The 26,283-nt window shown below is 35.4% G+C and overlaps 1 protein-coding gene across 5 annotated transcripts in view; it reads right to left on the bottom strand.

Moving 5' to 3' along the window:
• LOC126856527 (UPF0489 protein C5orf22 homolog) overlaps positions 1–26,283 on the bottom strand; it is a 569,513-nt gene that overhangs the window by 267,363 nt on the left and 275,867 nt on the right. The window contains exon 1 of one of the 5 annotated variants that reach the window (XM_050605139.1): positions 2,573–3,365. The exons of the other annotated variants lie outside the window; for them this stretch is intronic. Within the exon in view, the coding sequence (XP_050461096.1) occupies positions 2,573–2,682 (110 nt within the window). The 5' untranslated portion in view covers positions 2,683–3,365. Of the gene's footprint in view, positions 1–2,572; positions 3,366–26,283 lie in introns of those variants that run through there. 5 annotated transcript variants of the gene reach the window in all.

A 26,283-nucleotide genomic window follows, 5' to 3' on the forward strand; every position in this document is an offset into this window, starting at 1 on the left:
TTCCTTTCCTCGCTTTCTTGTTCCACGGCGTCCCTCTTTCGATAGTCGTTTTTTCTATCGTCCGCGATAATGATACCCACGCTCTCGCTTGGTAATAATATTAATGGCTTCGTGTACCCGGAGACCATTGAAGGCCCGGCAAAAGGAACATCGTGGGGACCCCTTACGCGGAGAATTCGTCGTAAGAAGCGGTCTCGCCGGATATTATACGGAAAGCGTGGATTCGCACAAGTCAACTCACACACAAATTCGCTTCTCGTTCATTCATAAGACTCGTATTCCTATTTCTGATTAAGCTGATGAGAATTGGATGCGGGTAATCTAAAGATTCTGTAGATCGTTATGATACGATCATTAATTATCTAATTATCATTTTGATGTTATCGTATATTCAGATTTTTACGAAATATTCAATTCAGCGGAAATCAACGAGATTTTGCGCTCAATGTAAGTCCTTCTCAAATCATAAAACATAAACGATCATATATATATATAAAAGCATCAAAGGCGTAAATATTTAAAGCCTCATCATAATTAAAATTTAAAAAAATTAAAATTTTTACGCATATGAAATTAATGATACGTTTTTATCTATTACATATATATTCACATTCGAAAGAAAATAATTCAAAAAAGTTAATTAAAATGTATAGCAACAGATCTTTTCTAATTTTAGTATACTTATATTGTTTTTTTTTTAATATATTTTGTTTAATGAAACTTTAATGATTTTAATTTATGTGTATAATATATTAAATCTACTAAGAAGATCTCGACGGATTAATATTAATATATGTAAAATGATAAAGATAATAATTTGTATGATGTAACATTTAAATACATATTTTAGCATAACATATCAACCCATTAGCTAATGATTGCACATATGATTTTTTTTTATTATTCGATAAATATAGTAAAATAAGGAAATAAGGAAATTTGATAAATATAATAAAATAAGAAAATAAATCTGAAATCAGAATCGCACATCAAAAAACTCAATCGTGATATCAATCGATTGCATAATTAGCGATTTATTTCGAGCAGTTCTCGACCGGTTGCTTGCGCAATCGGCATAGGTGCGTGTCATATATGTTTGTAATTCATAGACCTGTCAATCTTCGAATGAATCGATCGCTCACATATTCTTAGACAAATAAGCGCAACACGTGCATGCGAATATCCTTTAAACTTGTGTTTTCGCGATGTCGCGAAATGAAAAATTTAACATTTGAAAGCAAAAAATCAGCAAGTTCGACCTTCTCAATAAATACACAATATACAAGTATAATGTAAAATATTTGATATTTAAGAATATATTTTAAACAATTTTTTTTTTTTCATTACAGCTATAGAGCGTGGAATTCGAAAAATTTGCTTCTCTCATTAGGCTTTCAATTTGTTTTCGATTTAACATAACGCATTAAAATGTATAACCATGCTGCTTAAAAATCGTCTCAAAACGAGATTCGATCTCGTTGATTACTGAAAGTATACTACTTCGTACTGACTTGGTACGTTAACGCCCTTATCACGAAATAGTCATTATATATTATATTTCCCATGAATTAACTGTTCGCGTCATTAAAGTGCCATTTACTGGCAGAAAATCGTGAAACGCCTACGATGTCGAGCCGATTTGTTTTCGTAGCCTTCCAGATCTTTTACGCTTCACGAATTTCGAAAGTAACACTTAAGTTGTGCGACGAGAATTGTGTAATGTCAATCATAAATTAATATCGTCTAATAAAATAATAATAAATCTAACAAAGGCGACAATAAAAATTATTTCTTAATATATTCATAAATAATTATGTAATGTGTGTTGCACGCTAAAATCTGTAATGCATTTATATGTGACAAATTTTAATGTAAAAAAAAATTGAATATTTTTGTATCTATATTCTAGATCTTTTTTAATGTTTAGAAAAATTAAAAAAAGTGTAGAGTTTATCAAAGTTCTTAGCCCTTGTACAGAAAGGTGTCATAATTATTATTCCATAAATGATGTTTTTTTTTTTAAAGTAAAATAAAATTATTATTAAAATTTTTTATTATCATTAATTTTACTAGTTATTAATAAAATTGTTTCTCAACTAATACACACGACGATATAAATATTTAGAGATGTAAAACGCGCGCCAAATATGCTTCGACACGCATGAAAAATTATGTCGAGACATTTCTGACTCCGTGTATATGATAAGATAATTTAACTTAGAGATTTTATAATTGTATTATATTATCATTATGTGTATATATAAATATATTTCAAGTTAGTTTTGATCTCATTTTGCTACTGATAGCGCTGCGCGAAGACGTATAAGCATAGACTAAATTTATATAAACACGCTGCGTGCTAGCCGGAGGCAAGACATCAAATTAGTAAGAGAGGACAAGAGAGATGCTTTCCTTGTCCTTGGTTCTTTCCACCATCTACACAATCGGACAAGGAGAGGGTACCTCGTTGCCCTCTCTTACTTGCTACTTGCTGCGCCAAAGAGTGTGCGCAGAGTCTATGATACGGGACACTCGTATCGCGACAACAAGTGATCGTAACCAATCGACTTACCTCTTAAAAGCCGATGAGGCCTGTCGTATTAGCGAGGAAGACGACTGATGTTCCTCGATATGTGCTGGACGAACGAATTTCGCGAAATACTCAATCTTTAGAGACAGCATTGTTCAAGGTCACCGCACAACGAAACGCCGAGCACTGAGATTTCGGGCACTGTGTTCCTAGGACGCGCGAATCGCGATATTTAGAGACAAATTGATATACCGAGATACGGTCACTGACATTAGATTCGGCACTCCCGATACTCGCTCGTACACGGATTTCGGCCGGGACGAGTAAAAGGGCGCGAGGCGCGAGTGTTCTTCGAAAAGGAGACGTGTGACGTCATCCTTAATGGCGAAGCGAATTAATGCGAATATCGCGGACGATTATCCATCATGATTACGATATCGTCGCGATGATTCTCCTCGATGCTCGCTCGATGTCTCCGATGCCGGATGAATGTTCGGAGCACTCGTCGGATGAGCGAATATTGCGAATGTCGCGTAATCTCCCGTATACTCTTTGTCCAAGGGCGTCGCTCAACCGAGAGCCGATACCGAATTTCGAGTTCCGAAAGGACGCGTAAATCGTACTCGCGAGGATCGACTGATACGCCAAGACGATCATCCGTCACTAGATTCGACGCTTCCGACACTTGTTTATACACGGATTTCGACCGGGACGAGTAAAAGGGCGCGAACAAGGCGAGGACGAGCGCCGCGACTCACCTACACACCAGCGCGACACCATTGCGACTGATTTCAGTCTAGAAAATTCGATCACGTGATCTCGGTCAATCTCGCGCTCAAAAACGCGATATTCGAAACGGCGGAATATCCTCAAGGACGTGAAGGACTTTAATGTATCCATAAACATAATATCGTTTGAACACAGTCGCATTATAGAGAAGAGTTGAATTACTTGACATTGTCGTTGGTGTTAATAGAATTGTTTCTTCGCAATTCGACCGCGAAATAATGCCGTGAAAATTGACATGATTGACCGCGTTCGACTTGACGCTGCTAATAATTTCGAAGCGTTTGATTGACCAATCAGGATGAAGGGGTGAACGAAGATATTCGTTGCCCCGATTGGTCAATCAGATGCTTCTGTGCATTTGTAGCGCCAAGTCGAAGCCCTTGTGTCCGTTACCCGCTTCTCGTGTATCTCAATATCAGTATGTCGTCTAATTTGAGCGTGTATCTGTAAGATAATTCTTCGAAACGATTTTCATCGATCAATTCGTAAGTAATCTCGTTTAATAAATACATGAAAGAAAAAGAAATGAGAATTTTATCTACTTATATTCCTTGTTGAATGCTTTTACGGACTACGTACATGGATAGTATTTGTGTATGTGTGAATTGTATGCAATAAATATGTATTTTGTGCGTATATAATGTTTTTTGTCTTTTGCTCAGAATGGAAAGACGACAAAAAATGTGACAGAATATTTATAATTTAATTTTACGGAAGGCTAACATGGCGTAAAGGAAAATATTTTGCTTGTTTATAGCGCGACTGTGGACATCGTGTGTACATCACACAGGATCACAGGTTATTCACCGACAGTATATACGTACGCACAGGTATGTTGTTAGATTATAAAATCATATATTAGACGAACAAAAATTTACTTGTACCAGATTACATTTAAATATTTTCGATTTAGAAAATTATCTTTTATTTTATACCATGAGTGAAATATATAACTAGGATATATTTATACACATACATGTGTTTAAAAATTTGAAATAATTCAGTCTTGTTTATTTGTATTCAACGTTTTATAGATAATATAACTGGATTTAACCAAATAATCTATTAATAATAATGTATTAAGACTGTCGACAAAGTCGATATTATTTGCCAATACATAAAAAATATTCTATCACGATTTTCATAGTAAAAAATTATCCTTTTTATATAATATACATAATGATGATTAATTTATAATAATTCTAATGTCCATTACTATTTTCACATATTTTTTACCTCATTATTGAAGATTACTTTGTTAGAATATTCAGTCTATTTTATGCACGCATGTAGAATCAATTTGCCAAATGGATAGAAGGTAGTAATAATAGTGCAAAAACCTGATGCGAAAAGAGATAAGTCTTTAAAAAAAAGATGGAATAAATGACAAGTGAAAATTAGTCATGCTATGTATGCCAAAAAGAAAGAAAAAAATGATAAAACAGAGGGAAAACAAAGGGAATCTATTGCCGCGCCTCGATTTCATGCATGCAACGAGTCGTGCAGATGAAAGCGAAACGACGACATTTCTGATTTCAAGCACGCAAATGTTTGAAATCATTCTCTCGATATAATCTGATTAAAACTAATATATAGATCTTTCTCATGTGATTCTAATTAATAGGGTATTAACGCGAAAGAGTATACTCATGTAATCTGTAATCAAATTATCTATGAATTTACCAATTTTTATTATGTTATAGTAAAAATTATACGCTTTTCTATTTATAAAAAATTAAATTCTTTTTTGTAAAAGATTGGTATAAGAACCGTTTTATAGATTCCTTTAAGTTCATATATTTTATTTTATATATTTCGAGCCGTAGAATCATCATGTTTTGACACAGTAATTTTATGTATGCATCATTGCTGCGACAAATGAGTATGTTATTTTTTCATTTATAAATGCTAATATTAATAAATTATTATTTTGTGTTAATAAAACTTTATGTTTTAATATGTGTAATATTTTTTGTATAAAATAACACGTTTTTAGACATCTCAAAATATAACACATAATATTAAATATAATATTATGTTGTGTGTTTTATTATGTTTAGAGAGATGAGTTATTTACATCTTTAATATTCGTAAAATACTGATTCTTTTTTGTTTCCTAGACGTATATAAAGTATAATAAATAATTACACTAATTATTACATTATCATATATTGCATTTTAATAATAGTTAAAGAGAAATAATTTCAAGATTTAACGCTTTATCAAAACATATTTCAATTATTTCGTCGGGAATCAAATATTTTATTTCTTTAGAATTTTTATAGCAATTTTGCACGTAATAATTGTGTTTAAACGACTATACAAAAACGGGATAAAAACGATGTTTCTTTCTATTAGATTCAATTTTTAATTACATCGAAATACATAAAATATATGTACATATATACAAATTCTGAAAAATTGAGATGAGGCATTTGTATTGAATATTATAATTTTTTTCACAGAAATACATATTGTTTTTTTTTATGTATTAAATCAAAAATAATAAATTTTTTCACAAATACTTTGATAAACTGAAAATAATTCGAAATTGTAAATTAAAAAAAAAAAAACAACAAGAACGCAATATATTCATTATGTAATAAAATACTATTTCTATCCTCTAACTGTTCATATTTATTCTCTCGCATCGAGTTTCATTACATTCCTCGAGCGAATGCGGCATACAAGCGGATTCCTTGCCTTCGTGCCTTCCTTATTTCACAAATCACATCTGGTTAAACTTCTAGGATCGTATATCACAAAATTATTGCGAAAGTTTCCGTATCAATTTCTCGGCGACACACGATTCCCTGTACAAGTTACTGTTACGTATAAACGACACATCACTGTCACGGGCCGCTCGATAATCCCAGCAATCAACTCAGGTCGGTCTCTACCCGCGAGTAAGGCCAGTTTATTTTGTGTCTGTTAAGCCCATTTAGCAGAACGGGAATCGGACGGAGTCCGATTATACCGGTCGGATATGTGAAAATCGTTGAGCTAACTTGAGCGCTTTAAATACGCCCGAGTTACAAACTAGAAACGTAATCGACCGCGAATTATAATAAGGTAATACTGATAAATATCCGCAATCGCGCGGGACATATCCAATCGGTACGTCCGGCGATGAATATTCAGCTGTGATGTTATTTTCTTTCACGCGGCATACGCTGTGCAGCCTGCTGCACTCGAGAAATGTCCTTGAAAATAAGGGTGTGTGTACGTATCTGCCATATAAGAAGCTGGTTGCATTAGTTGTGCACGCCTCGAGTATCTACCGGGTGGTCCCCCGAGATGGACGCGTAAAGCGAAATGTCAAGCTCTCGATCTTCCACGAACAATCGATCATTTCAAGTTTCATCATTGGCCGACGATCGCGTACGTGGATGCATCGTCGGAATGAACCGTGCGCGCGAGCAGCCGAGAGAACGCAGATAATTTGCCTCCTATATCTCTGATACGTTCGTTACGCCGTAACCTGATTAATGATAATGCAAGGCTAAGAGAGGGAACCATTTTTCTTGCTCCACGTATTCATCGATCGGAGATCGAAGGATGCGTAACGGGGATATAATTTTGGGCGCGCACGATGTCGGCAGTGACTGCCGTTGGAGATTTTGTATCGCGATAAGCGCTTATTTAGTTCGGCTGCAGTTCCCGTTGTTGGTATCATTAATTGTTATTTAAGAGAGAGAGCCGTATCGCGCATCTCGTTTGATATAATATTTGATGCAGAGTCGTTGTATCAAAACACGTTTATGGAGATCGAGAAACGCTCGTTAAATTCGTTTAGATCGCCGCGCTATCACATCTCTGTCTTCGGAAATGTTTCTCACATACAGTTACAATGTATTGGAGGCAATTATCTACACGTAGATTACAGCGCGGTAATTTCAGAACTCTCTCTATTTATCGACGTTAACACTGCTATTATCAATTAAATTTTGTCCATAAACACGCGTTATCCTAATGGTCTTTAAAATGGTGCCGCTTGCGTTATCGTCAATTTTATTGCTATATGTATTAGCACACTATCTATATTAGCAGTGAACATACGATCGTATTCACTCGGCGTTATTTTATCCATAATTATGTGTAATACAATTTCAATGTGTCTCACCTTATTTCGCGACACCCTATACACAAGATCGGGATAGAATGCGATACGTTCATCTCTACGAGATTCGTAGTGGTTTCACATAATAATATAAATCGGTTAATTAAACCCCCGGGCGGGTTGCGAGCTCACGTCGGCACTCGATAATAATCAATGTTAATCGAGCAATAAAAACGCACATTTTATGATGACTATTCGCCAATGAGCGACCAATATTGCTGCGTCCTTCTATTCATAATCGTTCGAGCGCAATATCGAACTATTTCGCTCGAGTATTTACCTTCTTAAATGCAATTAGACGATTTCAAAAATATAAAACGACATATTCTTGCTTTGCCTCCATGTAACTTAAATACTGAAAAGAGTTTCACACGATAAACGATACGGTCTGACATGCAAACACGCACATTCGTCTATACTATAATTCATATAATTTTCAAGAGTTTGTGAATAAGAGTAGTTTTGTCTATGTAGTATTGAGCTACTACACGGAAAATGCAAAAAAATAACCACTTACAATCTTAACTCAAAACTGTGCCTAAGCCACAATTTCTAATATTTGAGTACTCTAGAATTATATATTTCAACACCTACATTTTCTTTGTTCAAATGAAATATCAGAAATTATTGTTAGATATCTATAACACTTATCCATCGAATTGCGAATTGCCTTTTGTGTTTGTCACTTTACAATATATCATTACTGATTTAATTTTAACGTGCCTTCATCACCCATCAATCAGTCAAATCACCTATCGCGCAAGACTTTTCATTATGTTTATCATAATAATATTGCTATTTGAAGATATCTATCGAAGTATAAGACAATTTATTTTAATAAATGATCGAATAAAATTTAATATAAACAGCAATGATAAAAATCATATCACATATGTAAGAATGAAAACGAACGTATGTCAAAGTTGTGACTTGATTTAAAAAAATGTTTATGTCTAATGGAGCAAAGGTCGATATATACCTGGGGCATTTATCCGGCAATAATAATGTGGACCGTGCTAATGTCAAAGCTGATCTCGGGCATGGCCGTAATCAGATCGTTGTAGTTTATAGCATATCGCTCGGTTGAACAAGAATTACCATTGCACGCGTAATGCTTTTGTCGGCATATTATCTCTAATCGTTTTTTGACATCTATGAATTTATTTTATCAATTTTTTTATTGGCGCGACAATAGAAGATTTCTAGTAAAAAGAAAAAACGAAAATTCAAGTATTGATTAAATATTAAATAAAAAAAAAATTCGCAAAAACCAAAGCTAGATGAAAAAAATTTTTTTATGTGTATTTATAAAGTTTGCTCATCACTGCAATTACTGAGATATTTGAAATTTAGATAGATATTAATTCTCTATATGAAAAGCAGCATGCATAAGTTTTCTTTGACATGTTTAATATTTTCGCGGCATTGAAGATTTTCATAAAAAAATATTTGTCATTTTTTTACATAATAATCTTGATCTACTTCTTTTGTATATAAAAAATTTTATATAATTATTTTCTTAAAAGTTTATTAATCATTAAGATAATATCACAAGAAAATGTATTGTATTAATATAAGTAAACTTTCATGTTTTATCGTAATATGCCGTTCAATATATGAAATGTAGTTTCGATCTGAAATAGCATTGCCATCCACGAGGTGACACATTCTGAAAACTATTCCAGCAGGGCGGAGCAAAGGTCGTAGTATCCCTGGGGCATTTATTTAACGATATTGCCACGGTCTGAGCTAATGTCAAAGTCGATGCCGTGCCCAGGTCTACTTGGAACGTCGTGCGGCACGTATTATGTTGCCTAGCCGAACGTGAATTACCGTTGCACGCGAGAATTATCGCTTCCTTGGCTTTTAATGAGAGAAATTTACACAATCATTATTGTCCTCGAGGAAGGGATGACAAATTCATGCGATAACTTAGCGGCGTCATAGCCGCGATATACCTACATTGTGTAATCGCGATCACCCGATATCGTTACGAGTGAAAGTCTCGGGGGTATCGAGTAATGCAAATATTGATGAAGTTCAAAATAAAAGCACATTCACAATAGACAAACATTTGAATAAATTTTCAAAAATATTTTTTTTTTATACTATACTAAAAACACGATAGAGAGATAGAAAAATTTGTGTCTTGAAAAAAAGATTAATAATAAGTCGGCTCAACATGTTTTAACGATACAAATCGATCAAATTAAAAAAGAGTTATTATAATCGCATATAAATCAAAATTATGCACTATTTTGTGTGCGACCATTAAGCGTGTAACACCCTCAAACATTATCATCTCCTTATACCGTATAGTATTTTTGATTATGGACGATATATGTTTGAAACGTCGTAATCCAACTTCATGCACCTAATAGGTATCCTATTAGCCGTAGGTGCACTCGAGGCGAGAATTTTTCTAAGACCGCGAGTCTCTAATGCGATTCCGCTCTAATAGAATAATCCCCCAGCGCATTAGTCAGGCCTCGGCTCTAATCGTGATTGCAGAATTTATGCCGGAGCGTGTACTAGAGAGAGATAGAGAGGCAGGGAAAAGGAAAGAGCAAGAGAGCGTGCGGAGAGCGGTATGATAATAATTGAATTAAGTGAATGTCGCTTAATGATACTCATTACATTACCGGACCGATTACCGAAGCGATCGTGATCACAGAAAGCGCATTACAGAATGCCAGAGAAGTAGATCTCGAATAATATAGTCTCGCATCGTTAATGTCAGTTTTATCTAGATGTATCGCACGTATCATCGAAGATTATACGTAGTCGATCTAAACTTGCAAGATGTAATTCACCCGTTTAGTGATAAGTACGTGGCAGAGCCGCTCTACTGATGAAACCGACAGCTGGTGTCCACATCAAAGAGATCTAAGCGCTACTATAATATCATCGAGGGAGTAATAAAAAAAAATTGACGTTTATCATGATGCAGTTGTACGTAATAACTTCTTCTACCCGATATTTTGCGAACGAATTCGCATTGGTTCTTCAATTTCTTATTTTATATATATATTCTACATCCTTTTCTACATTGCTCTCCATCTTTTCCATTTCCCCAGAGTCCATACAGCACTATGTATATCCGCTGTTAAAGGAGAGAACCGTTGTTCGCATAATCGCGAGAATATCTCCTCGCAAACGGCGCGGGAGGAAGAGAGAATTTACGAAGCAACCGGTATATAACGGAAGCAACAGTCAAGCCAGGTCCATTGCATCTGGAATCCGCAAAGTCGTCCGTCGTAATCTACGTAAACGAGAGATCATGAGCGAGAACGAAAGATGGAGAGCGGGAGAAAAAGAGAGAGAAAGAGAAGAGAGAAAGTGATCGTTTCTTCATCGGGGAAAAGAGAAGAGGGCGAGCACCCGGCAGGAAACGGACGCACGAATTAATAATGGCTACTTGTGTTCCTCCTCCTTCGCCTCGATTCCTCTCCCTCGGCAGCAGCCGTTTTGCGCGGCCCGTACGAGAGGCAGGGTCCGGGGATATGTAGTTTTCTGCATCGCCCCGCAGCGCGGCCGCTTAATGGCCACGGTAATGCAACGTGATTGCCCGTTTCACGGAGCATTACGTGGAAAAACACACGTTGCGACGGGCGAGACTCACGCAAATGACACACGTACCGTGCACGAGTTGAGCTACGGACCGCGTCGAGGCAGACTTGCTCGTCTAACGTGGGACCTGGGGACGAGGAGATGGAAACAAGCGAATATGGAAAAGAAATGAGTAAGACAGCTGGGAATTAGATCTCGTTTGTGAAAACTACAACCTCCGGGAGAAACGATTATATGTACTTTGAATGTCGACATAAAAAGCGTCTTTTAACGGTACACTAATTTTCCCGTGATCAATCAGTCGAGTGTCATTAATGTACGATTCGTGGAAAACATTGCACCGTTCTGGATCACGTAAAAACTTTGTATATCAGAAGATAAAGAAAATGTATATCAAAGTTATCATACTTTTTTCGATTCGTGGTTTCACGCTTAAGTAATGTTTTCAAATACAAATATATAATGATTATTCAGTATTTATTTATTAAAATATACTGGAAGAATTTAAAAATATAATTATCATAAATAAAATTATATATTTAAATTAAAAATTTAAAAAAGGTGCGAGAGAGAGAATCAACATATTTAAAATTACCGCGAAAAAAGTCAATAATAAAAAATTTGTATTTGTAAGAATGATAAATTTTCAAACATTCCAATTGTTATTTGCCATTTAAGTCTCGCCTGTCGCAATATCGTAAGAACAGAACTCTACACACAAGTTATCGATCTCTTTCTCGGAAAGCGGCAAATATAATTTTTTTACGAATCTCCGTCCCATACATCCGCACCTCTGAAGAATAAAAAAGAAGGACAGACAAGAGTAACGTGACGTAGCGCCGAGAAAATTACGGTAATCACATGGTGGATATGCGAGATACCTGAAAGAACACACCAACCAAGAGAAGGAAATATTTCTGTTGGGACCGCAGGAAGCAGGGGGAGAGGAAGAAGGTACCGAGAAAGAAAGAAAGAAGAAGATATAGAAGAGGGGTGAGGGAAAGAAACGAAAGGGAAAGAAACTTCTAGAAAGCATGCCGACATCGAGCGAAAAGGAACGAAGAAAAGTTCGGCTTTGAGGCGAGCAACCAAAGCTGGAAGGAAGAGACACGAGGAGATATCATATAAGTGCACGGAAGAGAGGACGATAAAGCGGGGAAGGGGAGGGGACGGAAATCATAGGAATTAGCGTGTCGCTGCTATACAAACGGATAATCCCGCGCTAATAGCGAACATTTCCTTCGCCCGTAAACGTCGTGATATCGTAAACGTAAACAGAGCAGCGGCAAGCCAGTCGTAACTCTCCCGTTCGCTCGTTAGACGATGGCATGTCATGCCAGAGGCGTTCTGCGCATTTAAACGCTGTTAATGATGTTTTCGTACCAGAAGGCACCATCTCATGGTAGCAGTCCTACCATGGTATATATATCGCTACAGTCGTTAGTACATCGGTCATTCGTTCACTGTCCGAGCATCGAAATTAGCCAATGTATCAGTTGCGTTCGCTCTTTGAAATTAATCTTCATGAAATCTCAATAAATGCATGACGATTCGTGGATGATTATACTCGCAGATAGCTATACAGATAGTGTTTTCCGATTAATTCTGTAAACTTGACATGTTTTCGAAATTAATTTCCCTGATAACAGAAATAATATATAGACTATATAGAATTATCTTGATCTCACAGACATAATATATATTATAATTACATGAAAAGAGATTTAAGATAATTATATCTTAATCTTTATGGAAAAAAATGACGATTCAACCGGCTATTTAGATTAGGCTTTAAAATATGGAAATAATGATTGCGTGATTTGATGAAAGATACATATAATCGATACATATGCATTTAAATTCGAAATAATGATGTTCAATAAAATCGAATAGTCAGCTTGACTCTTGCGCGACGTAATGATAATGTCTCATGTTTAATGATCGCCGATGGCGCGGTAGAATATATAGCTTAAAATTCTCAGTAATGACGGCGGCATGGTTTCATGTTATTTGGTACGTACACAGGGATTAGAAATTTATATAATGCCTCGCCACGCGAAGCGATCGATGTAATTGAAGTAATTGATCGCGGTCCACGTCTCGTCCGCATTCGTACGCAACGTGTAAACGGGGCGTGCCCCTTCGGGGCACTTATATCATTAACTTAAAAATCTGCGTGCCCCAGGGTGATTGCGTTATATACACGTTGCCATGTATAATTCAAGACCGTACATGTGAAGGTACAGGATATTATCATAACTATCTATTTTGAGGAACGAAAATTGCGGCAACCATCTATTAGTTAACCAAATTTAAAACTTGCAACTAGTAATGTAATGTTTCTTGCATTTTCGATCAGATAAAATTAAAAAATTCAATCAAGACAAATATCAGAAGGATATGCGTCGAGCACATCAAAACTTTTAAAAATTCTACCTATTTTTTCTCATATTTTAGATATCTTTTTAATATTGTGTACAAAAATAATTTTCCATACTTTCTTATTGAAGGTCGACTCATCGCCCTTTCGCTAATTTTCCAACATTCGGTCCATTTTCTTCGCTTCGCGATTTCTGCCTCACGTGCACGGTCTGTCGATCATAACGTTTCCGCGTTCCGTTGCGCTTGACGCGAAGATGGCACAGCGTGTGAAATAATACCTTATTTTCGAAGAAGATATCTACGCGATAGATGATTGTATAATAACTCGCGAATGCTATGACGTATGCACATAAGAGAGACAAAAAATAGGGAACTCGAAATATTAAAGTCGTCAAAGTTGCTGTACGTATCCAACTTTTACTCGCTCAGCCTAGCCCTTCTACCGCCGTCTGCACCTTTCGTGCTGTATCTGTTTACCTTATGCTCTTCCTTCTCCTTCTCCTGTTCCTAGCCTGTTTGTGCCGTTCATCTCACATCTGGCAGGATATTGCGATAAAAGAATTATTTCTTCTTCGCCGCGTGAGAATATCTCTCTTGCCGTATATCATATACATCCGTGAAAGAAAACTCCGTCATATTAAACTGACTTGTCGTGTCAGTTGCGCGGACTTCTCGTTTTGCTTCTGATGTTTTTCAAGACTGGTATCGGAAGATTCTTCCTATCTCTACTGACATCTAATACTAAAATAATTATTACAGTAATTTCTCGCTAATTGTAAGTTAAGTCGTTTTATGCAATCAAAATATTTTGCCTAATTATACGTTTTGTTTCTATATCATTTACACATCTCGTCAATTATTAAGTAATTTTAGAAAATACAAAATTAATAGCGTGTAAATAGCTAACACACGAAGCGATATTTGCAAATCATTGATCGCAAACCTTAACGATTAATGACGCTCCTGTCTTGAAAAGCACGCGTTTTCGAAATCACTTAGTATTAGACAAATGGAGTATCGGCGTCGAAGACGCCAAGAATGCGATTAGCAGATGATATGGAAGAGACGAAGATGGAATTTGAACTGTGTACACACGCTGTGGAAGAGAGAAAGAGCCGGAGATAAGGATAAGTGGGAGGGAGGCAAAGGATCCACCATTCCAAAGGACTGTAAAAGGTTTGATCCTGGTGGCGAGGAGTTATATACGCTCGGGAGGGATGCAGATAGAATTGCGGTGGTTTATAGATGCCGTGCCCTTGGGTATATTGCAATGCGGTTAGCGTCCACATCCTCCTCGCGCGCGCGTTTCTCCTTCATCCTGTACCGCTGCCATCTTTCTTCAAAGTTGATCCTCCTTCTCTTCTTCTGCCTCTTTACCTCCTCTACCTTATCTTCCTACTCCTTCTCTCCCCCTTCTCTCCGTCGTCTCTCATCTTCGTGGGGCGCGCCGACAATGTGACATGCAATATGGTAATCACCATGGAGTGCTCCGGACCCTACGTGGATGCTGGACGTCGTGGCGCAGCCTCTGAATAGACTTCCCGGGGCCTACGGGAAAGGAAGTATGACAGGCCAACGACACGCGTCCCTCGCAACTCCGGGTCTATCGAGGCTCGACGCGTGTGCATAACCGCAGCGCATGAATCATCGCGATATTTTTTTTTCCGCTCGACGAATTGCCATCCTAGAATCCACGACAAGCGGAACGACGCGGAAAAACGGTGGACTCGAGTCAGACTGTTCGATATAAGTGCCGGTATGTTATCATTACGGAGAGCTAGGTAGATAGGCTTATGACATCTGACATGTTTATGCACCTTCCGCGTCCACGCGAACAGTGGGAGCTGAAGCGAAAATCATTACGTCCTTATCGGGACATCTTTTCCTCGTTTAAAAGGCATTATATTTCGCGATCATGTGCGCGCAGACCTTACACAACGCAGATAAGTAGCAACGTTTGAGAATTTTTATGATAATGTTTTAACATATTTCATGTTCATTATTGATATCATAAATCATTTATCATTCCCAATTGCACATGATAATGATAGTATTCGAATATACAATGAAATTGAGATCTCAAATAAACTAATGAAATATTCGATAATATATATATATTTAAATTTTTAATCTAAGATTTTTCTTTTTGCGCAAAATTTGTAAATCTACATATTTGAACAGAAATATAAATAAAATCAATAATTTCTACAGACTTATTTCACATTAATAGTTTACTTGATTTGTTTTTTTCTTTCAACACGAGCCTTGAATGATAAAGAAAGTAATTGTGCTGTGTCTTGTAAGGTATATGATTAAAGCTACACGTGGCGAAGTTTAAATAAATGACTGAAGTTGGAGACGCATATATTAGCCTAATGCTGAATGTTTATCTCGAAAAACAAAGTACAAGAAGAGATTACGCGTGTCCTCTTCTCACATACCAACTCGTACTTCACATACAACCTTTATGTACACTCGATGCGTACAAGCCGAATAGATTACAGCACATTTCTACATCCTCGTACGTTACTTATTTATGTTGTCGACGAATTATCAACTTTAAAAGATGATTTCACTAAAAAAAAAAAAAACATTATCGAAATTAAGAACAATGATACATTGAATCGCATTATATTGAAAATAAAAAAAATTTGTCGTGCATTTAAATAATATCTAAACAATAATGAAGTACGTGCGATGATGTTGCGTCAAATCATTGCATGTATGTGTGTGTGTGCATCGCTTCATTTAATATCTGTATTTTTAATTGTATATTATCGGCATGACATCTTTTTATATGCAACTAGTTTTCTAATTTATATCTTCTCTAGATCATATCTTTTATATATATAGTATTACATAAGACATTTTAGAATTATTCTCTTTTACTTTAAAATTATGACATTTTATTATCAGCGGTCATATATAATGAGACTTAATTATAAGAAATAATATACCATTGGTGAAACTTTAATATATATGACATATTACAAGGGAAAAATTTTCATCGCGTTCGACTTTATACTCGATATTTTAATAACTCTCTCCGACTCTCACTCTTTTTACATTGCAATAATTTATTTTGCAGAAATTTGAGAATGTATAAACAGTTTAAGATTTCAGATAAGACATATGTATTAACTGCAGGTTTCACCTTGAAAGCATACGAGATGATGTTTACGTGTAATTTAAGATGATGTTTATGTGAAGTCAAGAACGCGATCGTTAATCCGATGTAAATGCTTATAATCTGCTTAGGTGTGAGAAAAATGAGATGCGTAACTCCAAACGTGCATATTATTAGTTTCCATGTTGATAGTTAGGCTTTAGTGGCTAATGAATCACCGGCGTTTTTTCATATTGGTGAGTTATCTTGCTCTTGCTATTCTTTCGATGAAATTAAGAAATTTGAAGTAAAGATATGTTAGTTTGAAAGAAAATTAATCTCAATGCGTGCATTTGCGTGGAATTTTTGCTCGTCTTAATAACCATAAAAAGGGAAATATTTTTGAAAAAGATTGACGAAAGATAATAATATTTTATATTATTCACTTAGCTTTCAGACGATTTTAAAAATGCATCTTTAAAGTAATCGAAATCAACATATTTATATGTATATATCTAATATTTCATTGTTTGTTAACTTATTCTATAATTGATGAATGGTATTATTTTAATTAAAAATTTATTTCTAATTGTGATATGTAAAGTTTTGTGCGGAAATTATTAAATGTTTATGAAATTTGTGCTTGCGTGAATTTACTTTTCTTCTCAGCCTATAGTTGGGATTAGATGTCTCGGATGCACGAAGTTCTCGAGGTCTTCATGCTTCCGCGAGTTATTATTTCCGACAATGGGACAATTCCTGAATAGATGCAGCAAACAAGCACGCAAGCAGCTAACAATATACGATCTTACATTTCGTCATTCTTTGTAACTCCATTATTGCGGTGTACATGGCACATGATGAACGGATATTGCTCTTTGTGCAAATTTAGAAACGTCAATTTATAGGTAACGTATGATTAATGTTGCAATATCTACTTTCTTAATTTGTAATATATATATATTATTATAATTTGTCATAATTTACATTAGTTCTTATACACACACATTTTTCACAAATAATGCTTAGAAGATTAAAGAAATAATTTAATCTTAAAACATTTGAACTTTTTTCGCGTTTCGCTCTATCAATATATTTTACACGATTGTTTATATACTTGGAACAGCACGTCAGAAATAATTTCCACGAAACATTACGCCATGAAACATTGCCTTGTCTTGTACTATGCCACGGCATTTAGATCGAAAGTCTATCGAATGATCTCGTACTAGAAGATTAATTTACCTATTAGCAGTGAATAATAACCGTTATTAGATATGCACGATGCATTTGCTCATGTTCAACAAATAGCTGTTAATAATGATAATAATAATAATGATAATAACAGCGCATCCCCGCCGTGAGATCTCGCAGAAGTATTAGCAAAACCTATTTATTGAAGGAAACCTTTTCTCTCATTGAGATTTTGTTGATAAAGAATTCAACGAGTAATTTTTAATTCACATCCAAGAAAAAATACGGAGATTAATCAAATGAATATAACATTATATAAAAATTATATCGAAGCTTCTATTTCGTCTAAAATTCACTAGATAACGTCAAGATTTATAGCTGAGCTACAAGCTCGTGAATCGTTATTCGCTCTATAATTATATAATGTGTACCAGTCAAATAAAGTATTATGAAGAATCTATTCCTATGATTACACGTGTGATTCGCACGACTCGCATCGTCATGTGGAAAACCAAAGAATTAATGAGTTAATATATTCATTTCGCATTTAATATATTGTAATACATTCGAGTGAATACGAATGCTTCCTAAGAGGAAGGAAATGTTGCGGTCATCAACGAAGCGAGTAACCTTCCTTTCACGGAAATTTTTGCAGAATGATTTAATCACATCTTGTACGCAAATTAAAAGATGACGTGAAAAGAACGTGCAAAGAGTGAGGTTGAAACATACCGCGATATTAACTAGACGAAGAAGTCACGATATGTAAAAAAATTAGAAAAAATTTCTCTCAAGTTTTGTTAATCGGATATCATAAGAACGAATAACGAGAGAGAAAATGTGCGTGATAACTTCAGGCGGGATTAAGTTAAGCTTATATTCATATAGGTATAAAAAATGACGCATGCTCATGATAATTCCGACTTCATGATCCTTTCGTTTCAACACAGCTGCGATCGTTCAAATCCGTAAAAATGCAATCACGACATTAAGCGGGAAGATGAATCTTCTATTTCACACATTTGACGCAACTGGATAACTGTATATAGATTTTTGAGTCATCAGCTAGAAAGATGCGAGGTCATATTAATGATACGACGAACATCGCGAACATATTTGTCGATATTCAGCATTGCTATTCAGTATTGCAAGTATGTATAATGTGTGTGCTATGATTGAAATGAAAAGGGAAGTTTGGCTTTGGTTTGGTAAAAATTAATCGCGATGTGATCTGGTTACATATCGAGATATATCCATTTATATAACAGAAGGTTTGGTGTTGCGCACAATATTCTAGTGTTATAAAGAATGAAAAATAAGACTAATGTGCAAATAGTCTATTTATACGTTTAAATTAGATTATATATATAAAAAAGAGCGTTTCTTGTTAAACGTAATACTTGTATCCGGATGAAGCGTTAACCATTCCATTAAAAGGTCTTGCATACCATCAACCAAGATAATCGTGCTTCAGAACGAACAAGATGGAAGGTGCAAGAATTAATGATTGCTGTGAAGATCGTGATGGAAGATGCAAGAATTAATGGTTGCAGTCATGGCTCTTAGGTTCGATGTTTTCATTATATCTCCGAACGGTGCAACAGATTGCGGATTTAGAAATAGCGAAACATGATGATCGCGTGAGTTTGCTATTTTTATAGAATCTATTTTCACACGTGATAGTATGAACATGATTAATATCTAATCGGATAACGTCAAAATAACTTGATCAATACGTTCCTTATGTTAATATATTTTCAATAATATTGATGAAGTGATATCTGAAATAATAAAATGAGATTTAAATAAATTTAATATAGATAGCCATTCATACAAATAAGACTGGTTTTTTTTTTCTGGAAGCGTTCTCTTTCTTTTTATCATTTGAATATTCCGTATTATTAGATTAGGCAGACAGTTTTAGTAAACTCAAAAACAACTACGCAAAGCTGTGGCAGAAAGCTATGCAATGTATTTTATTTTATTTTTTATCTTAAGATATTAATCAATATTTTTCTTGCTCACGCCATAAGTTATCGCGCATTGCAACATTTCACATCTGTGTACATTAATGAAGAACTGATTAATCTTGACAGATGTCAGTGTTGGAAATGAGCGTTTCCGTGATAAATACAGATTTGACATATTTTATCTCGTCGAAATTCCCTCATTTAAAATATTATATAACACGGTGATCTACATCAAGAGGATATCGGAAATGTTAATTCGGCTTATATGGACAGAGAAATGGAAATGTTGAAAAAATAATATTGGCATTATCGAGTAAATAATAAATTTTTGAGATTACGGGATATTTTGCGAAGGTCTGGTAGCATCGTGACAGAGAAGCGTGACTATTCTCATGCTGTGGCAAGAAGTTGCGGAACAACGCGCGCGCACATGCGTACATATACATCTATGAAATGTGTGTGTAAATGTGTCTGCGTGGTATGGAACTATGCAACGGGCAATGGCTACAGGTTCTGGACTCTCGAGAGTCGACTAATGAACACAAAACATGTCAACAGCCGTGGGAAGTCGGTAGAGTGAGCGCCGTGCTTCTCGTTCGGTCGATGTTTGCGCTCTATCGAGTCGAAGCCGATGTAGAAGCCGGCAAGTCTCAGACCACTTACCAGAAAGATCGCTCTGCACGAATTCACTTCTGTTAATAATTGTGTCCTACATCCTGGCATATCGATTAAAAATTGCAGACGAAGAAGATGCGTATGCTCTACATTTTTTTCCTTTTTACAACTTTCTTTTATTTTACTAAAAATTTGTTGCTGAAAATTCGAAGAATCGGAAATAATTGTTGATATTTATTTTTGATTAATATAATACGCAACGATGAATATCGTTTGATATCATGTTAGTGTATACAAATAAATATTTTTTATTACATTTAAATGTAGAGAAAAGTTTGTTATACTGAAGAGATCTTGTTACGCAAAAATTCAAAGTAAAATATGTATAAATTAATTAATTATACATCTGCATCTCGACAGAATCTTGAAATTCTCTAAAATGTTCACGAAAACAATATCTCCGATAATTAATGTGACAATTAGCTCTCGCTTTTAGTTAAGATACTCTTATGACGCTGAAAATCCGTCTCTATCGGCATTTGCGCAACGGTTAATGCAGGAAATGTCTGCCAGTAATTCACAGTCCTTTGTCATGTCGCGCGTTATTGTTGGCTCGAGCCTCACCCGGCGACGAGAATCATTCGTGAGCAACCACCATCTAGCCGCGCCGACCGTGGCCAGCTTTAACAGTGTGTTCACCTCGTGGTTTATTTGCCGATGTAATTGCCATCGGGCGCGCCATTCTCCACACCTGGTGGAGTGGCCCATACCTTTGGTAGTCGCGGTCGGACTCTCGCACACCGAAGCTTCTGCCTATGTGTATACGAGAGAGAGAGAGAGAGAGAGAGAGAGAGAGAGAGAGAGAAGGAGAGTGAGAAAAAGAGAACACAGCACCACGTAGAGTGCACGTAAGTGTGCACTCGAGTAGAGCCGGTATCCGCTAAGCTGTAGAGAGACCCATGTTCATGTTTCACGTGTGATCATGCACGCGCGAATCCGAGAAATGATGACATACCGACTTCTAGCTCATACATTTAACGGATGCCTGCAGATGTAAAATTATCGCAGACATGTTCAGAGTATGAATCTAGATTAATGGAACATGATAAACTGATCGGGATGATCGATTGATAAAACGATGCACATATATACAGATATATATTTATTTATATAGTAATCCGTAAATTTTTTATATAATTTTAAATCAGAGTAAAAAAACTCGCATTTAAAGAAAGAATAATATTTGTGACGTCAATTCTATACTCTATTAATAAATGTGAAAGATTCGACTCTTTTTGCTGCTCTTAAAGATGCATAAATCTTATTTGTGTGTTTTTTGTTGTAATTAATTTTTTATTGATTTTTGAACAGATGACTTAAAGCAAACGCTTATTCAATTACTGAAATTTATAGTTATATACTATATTTTAATTATACTAAGTTTACTAAATAAAATATTATGTTTCAAAATAATTACCAATTAAGCAGATCAATTATTATTGATTCTTTATTGAATATGTATGTACATACTTTCTTAAATATTTTCAACATATTGTAAATTTATGAATAAAAAGAAAATAGAATTCTAAACGTGAGAGAATTAACTACATCTTATATGCTTATGCTAATGTGTCTACTAATATGTATACTTGTCTGCACGGATACGATCGTTAAAAGCGAATGTAATACGTAAAAGAGGTTCACGCGCGCGCGAAATCTCTTTGCGAATGGACATACGAGGACTTCCACGTGCACACGCTGCCGACTTCCGGGTCGTCGGTCGAAGTAACCTGGACACAACGAAGAACTCCCTGAAGAAACCGGCGTAAAAAGATTAGAGAATGCGACGGAGGAGGTATGTGGGAAAACATGAACATAATGAGCAACCGGTGACGTACGTCACCATCCATTGCCGAGTGGAAGAACAATGGCATACACTCGCGGCCTCTTCTAAGGAAACAATTTAAGCAACGACCGAGGGGAATCGCGCGGTAATCCCTCAACTTCCGCATCCTTGGACTTTCAGTCTCCATCTTCCTTTGATTGTGAGACTAGCTTTTGCAGCATCGCTTATTCACACATAAGCGTATTTATACCATATAATGTTTAATAATTCTTTAATTTTTTTAATCTCTTGAACATAATTTCATAAATATTTTTTTATACACACATTATATGTATATATAATTTAGCTTTATTTCTTTATTATTATATATATATATATATATATATATATATATACATATATATATTTTATTTATTAATTGTTCTTCGTGAAATTCGTAAATACTTTATGAAAGATTTTTTGCTTTTTTTCTATTAAATGGGTAAACTGCAGTTAAAAGCGTAGAGCTTTCATTAGGAACTATAAAATGTTTATGTGTGTTTATGTCAAATAGTATCCATTAAATCATTTGTTTCTAATTAAATCTCATGGACAGGATTATCGAAAACGCGATAATTTTGATATTTTTATAATGCTAAAGCTATAAAGCTATAATTTTGTAGAGCAATAATCAACTTAAATATTCAATAAATCTCGAGAATATATATGCTTACTATTATAAATATATAGGAAAATTTACTGTTATAATATATAGCAAAAATGCCTCTCCGAGACTGTCAGATTAAACAAAGTTTAAAGCAGAGAAAGATAGAAAGAGAAATAATTCTACATTTCTACGAAATATATCGATAAATCGATATCGCAGAGGCTAGATGCCGCCAATGAAACGATCGACGATCATCAAGAATGCTTCCACGAACGGTTTTGTTGGTTCGAGAAGCTTCATAAAACCTTCCTGATTATCCCGCGAATCAAGATGACCCGTGGTACTTGGAGGATCGTAACGATTGCTTGGATCATGCTCCCTGTGCCTGGATAGATGCAAGAATACCCGGCAAAAGGTAACTGATTGCTTTTGCCTCGCGGAAAGGACCTAACGGGAAGAATCATCTGCCCTGCACGTCTAAGAGGCCGCGAGGCAAGAGAGTATATTCTTAACGAGAAAATATACTATATTATACAATATGTTGTACGACAAGAGGAATCTGTATATGCGCATTAATGTGAAGGATATCAATTTGAAAATTAAGTTTCATATATATAATTCATTATGCGTGAAACTACTTGATCTGTTATTAATCTTAACAAGTTTTCGAATAATTTGTATCGCCAAATATTTTTGTAGGTGCTTTATTCTTTTATCTGTATCATACGCCGCGGTAATTAAAAAAAAAATATATATATATATATATTTTTTTTTTTTCAACTTAAATGAATTTCGCGATAAGGCCATTCCGAAATAAGAATAGCAGTTTCACGATTGATTTTCGGAATTGGACCTTCCACGGTCTTAAAGTCGTATGCGGTCTCGCATAGATAGAGCTTTTACACATTGACACGAAACGCTCCACGTTTATGTAACGCCTCAACACTTCGCCCACTTTTAGAGTATATTCGCGACGTATGTAGAACTTCGTATATACAACTTGAGGTGCGTTTATGATGCCAAGTATACCGAGTGTCCGCCGCTGTTGCAGACTTACGGAAAGCTACATCCGCATATGCAGCATGTGGCAAGCCACGCTTTTGCACATGTACATATATATATATATATACGATCACGTATATAGGCGCGTGTCCTGAGTGCAGCCGATGTTATTAGGTTGGCCGCGCGGCGCATTGCAACACACAGCCAGATGTGTTTTGCAATGCGCTTCGATAACCGATACGCCGTTTGAGCTCCTATCAGAGTGTCTAAAACCGCATATAGGTGCGCATTCAACGGCCGTGTAAACACGTGTGAGACTCTTCTCGACGTACCTTCCTCTGGTATCTGCTCTTATCTGCTACTCGACGTCGCGGCCGTATTACGCCGCGAGTATGTTTCTTAATGTGTTTTCTCTCTCTCTTTCTCTTTGCATGGAAAAGAGAGAATAGCGCATTTTACCACAAAACTTACGGATATATTCATAAGAATGCGAAGATGAATAATATTTTGCATAAATCGACAACAAGCGTGTTTAATTAATAATTTCTAATTAGCGATCTTATTCGAGAAATAGAAGGATATAATGCGTCATAGGATTGTAGAAATAAATTATTAAAGATTAATTTTTATCAAATTCTTCCTAGATTTTTATGTTATATGCTCTTTAAATAAATAGTTCAAGAGGAAAGCAAGAGGGAGAAAGAGAGAAAGAGGAATTTTTTTTAAGGGTATTGCATGAAATTTAATAATTAAATTTTAATAATTTTTATATATATTTTTAATTACTATTCTGATAGTAACGCATTCGCAAGATATTTTATAAAGCTTGATAGACAGCGAAAAGCATAAATTTCTCAAAACTTATTGTTACAATTTTATAGAAATCGATATTTTGCAACGTACAAAATATATACGATATAGCGCATCGAGCGCACCGATTTATGAAAGGAATATAATTTCATTCTACTCTGTTGCAAAATGCAAAAACCCGTTTTACCACGTTTAATGACGTTTGGCTAACCTATCACGTTAAGTTAAGTTGAAGGATTAATGACGAAAGTCGGTGACGAGTGACTGACATCCCGTAATTTCACATGAAATAACAAACGCGTTACGTGAAAAACAAACAACTCGTTCTTTCGATTAAGCATGACATGTTATCGTACAATCGCGATATCTCTGACTTTGCCTCGAAGTTATATTATATTAAGTTGAACCGCGGTGTACTATTAAATTATGAATTAAAATAATTGCAGCTTTGCGTTCGGCCGTAAACGGATATCTTCGTGATATCAAATGTGCGTACGTAGCAACGGTGCCGGTTTTAAAAACCTGCAGGATTCTACGCGCCAACTTGACGAGGTTATTTACGTATCTAAAATTAAAGATAAAAATTTCTAATGATAAACTCGACGACGCCAGAGTGTAATCATACAATGTGTTCACATATCATGTACGTCTAATTTTTTCCAACACAAAGATATTTTTCTTCTTATCGGCTTCGCAACAAAATAATGAAATAAAAGACTTATACATTTATACAGGTTGATTATACATGCAATGTGTTACAAATAAAATTTCTTTTTTATCCTTTTTAAAGTTAAAGATAAATTGGATACCATTTCAGCAAGATAAGTGTCATCTTTTTTAAAAAATGCATATTCTTTTTATATGTGTATATTTAAAAAATTCTTATTATTATCTATATATATATATAAAAGTATGAAGAGATTATGGAAAAGTGAAATGAATTTATGAAATATTTTATTTATTATATGGAGAGAAATTGGGGAAGCGAAACATGTAAAAAAGACCGTTAATCAATTGGACTAATTTTCCAATACTATAAATTATATTAATTTTATTTCTCTCAGACGCTACGATCGCGAATGAGAGAGAACAACGCGCAACATTTATGTTCTCAATATTAATCAATGCCGGCAACTTCGTTTACGTTATCGACGGGATAACTACGGGTTTTAATGAACGGGACAATAATTTATATTCCTAAACAGCACACAGAATGCGGCGGAATATCTTCGATATAATTAAAGCCTTACTGCGCGGCAGTCAAAAGGCACGATAGTAAGTAGACGCGGTGCTATCCGTATGCGGGCTAATGAGACCGCGGTGTCGCAAATATTTAAGGAAAAATATGGTGGTTAACCTTTTCGACCGATATATTGAATTCCCATTAATGCTGATTACACGCGGTCGTAGTCGGTCTGTCTTTTAATTCTTGGTAAAGACACGCATATCCTCTTCTGCACACGCGCGATACTATCTTTATCAGAAAGGCATAAATTCTCGCAGTTATCTTGATTTGCGTTCATTACACTTGTTGATGCCGATAAAGTCATTAAGAGACACTTAATAAATAGGCGGAATTGTCTCTGGATAAATTTCATCTGTCCGCAGTTTTTGTACGTGAATGCACATGTGTTTTAATCCTGCAATTTATTATAGATATCAAAACAGCAAGAGATAATGCGCGTGTAATTCTTAAAACCCAT

Source organism: Cataglyphis hispanica, chromosome 2, assembly GCF_021464435.1.
Source record: "Cataglyphis hispanica isolate Lineage 1 chromosome 2, ULB_Chis1_1.0, whole genome shotgun sequence".
Taxonomy (NCBI): domain Eukaryota; kingdom Metazoa; phylum Arthropoda; class Insecta; order Hymenoptera; family Formicidae; genus Cataglyphis; species Cataglyphis hispanica.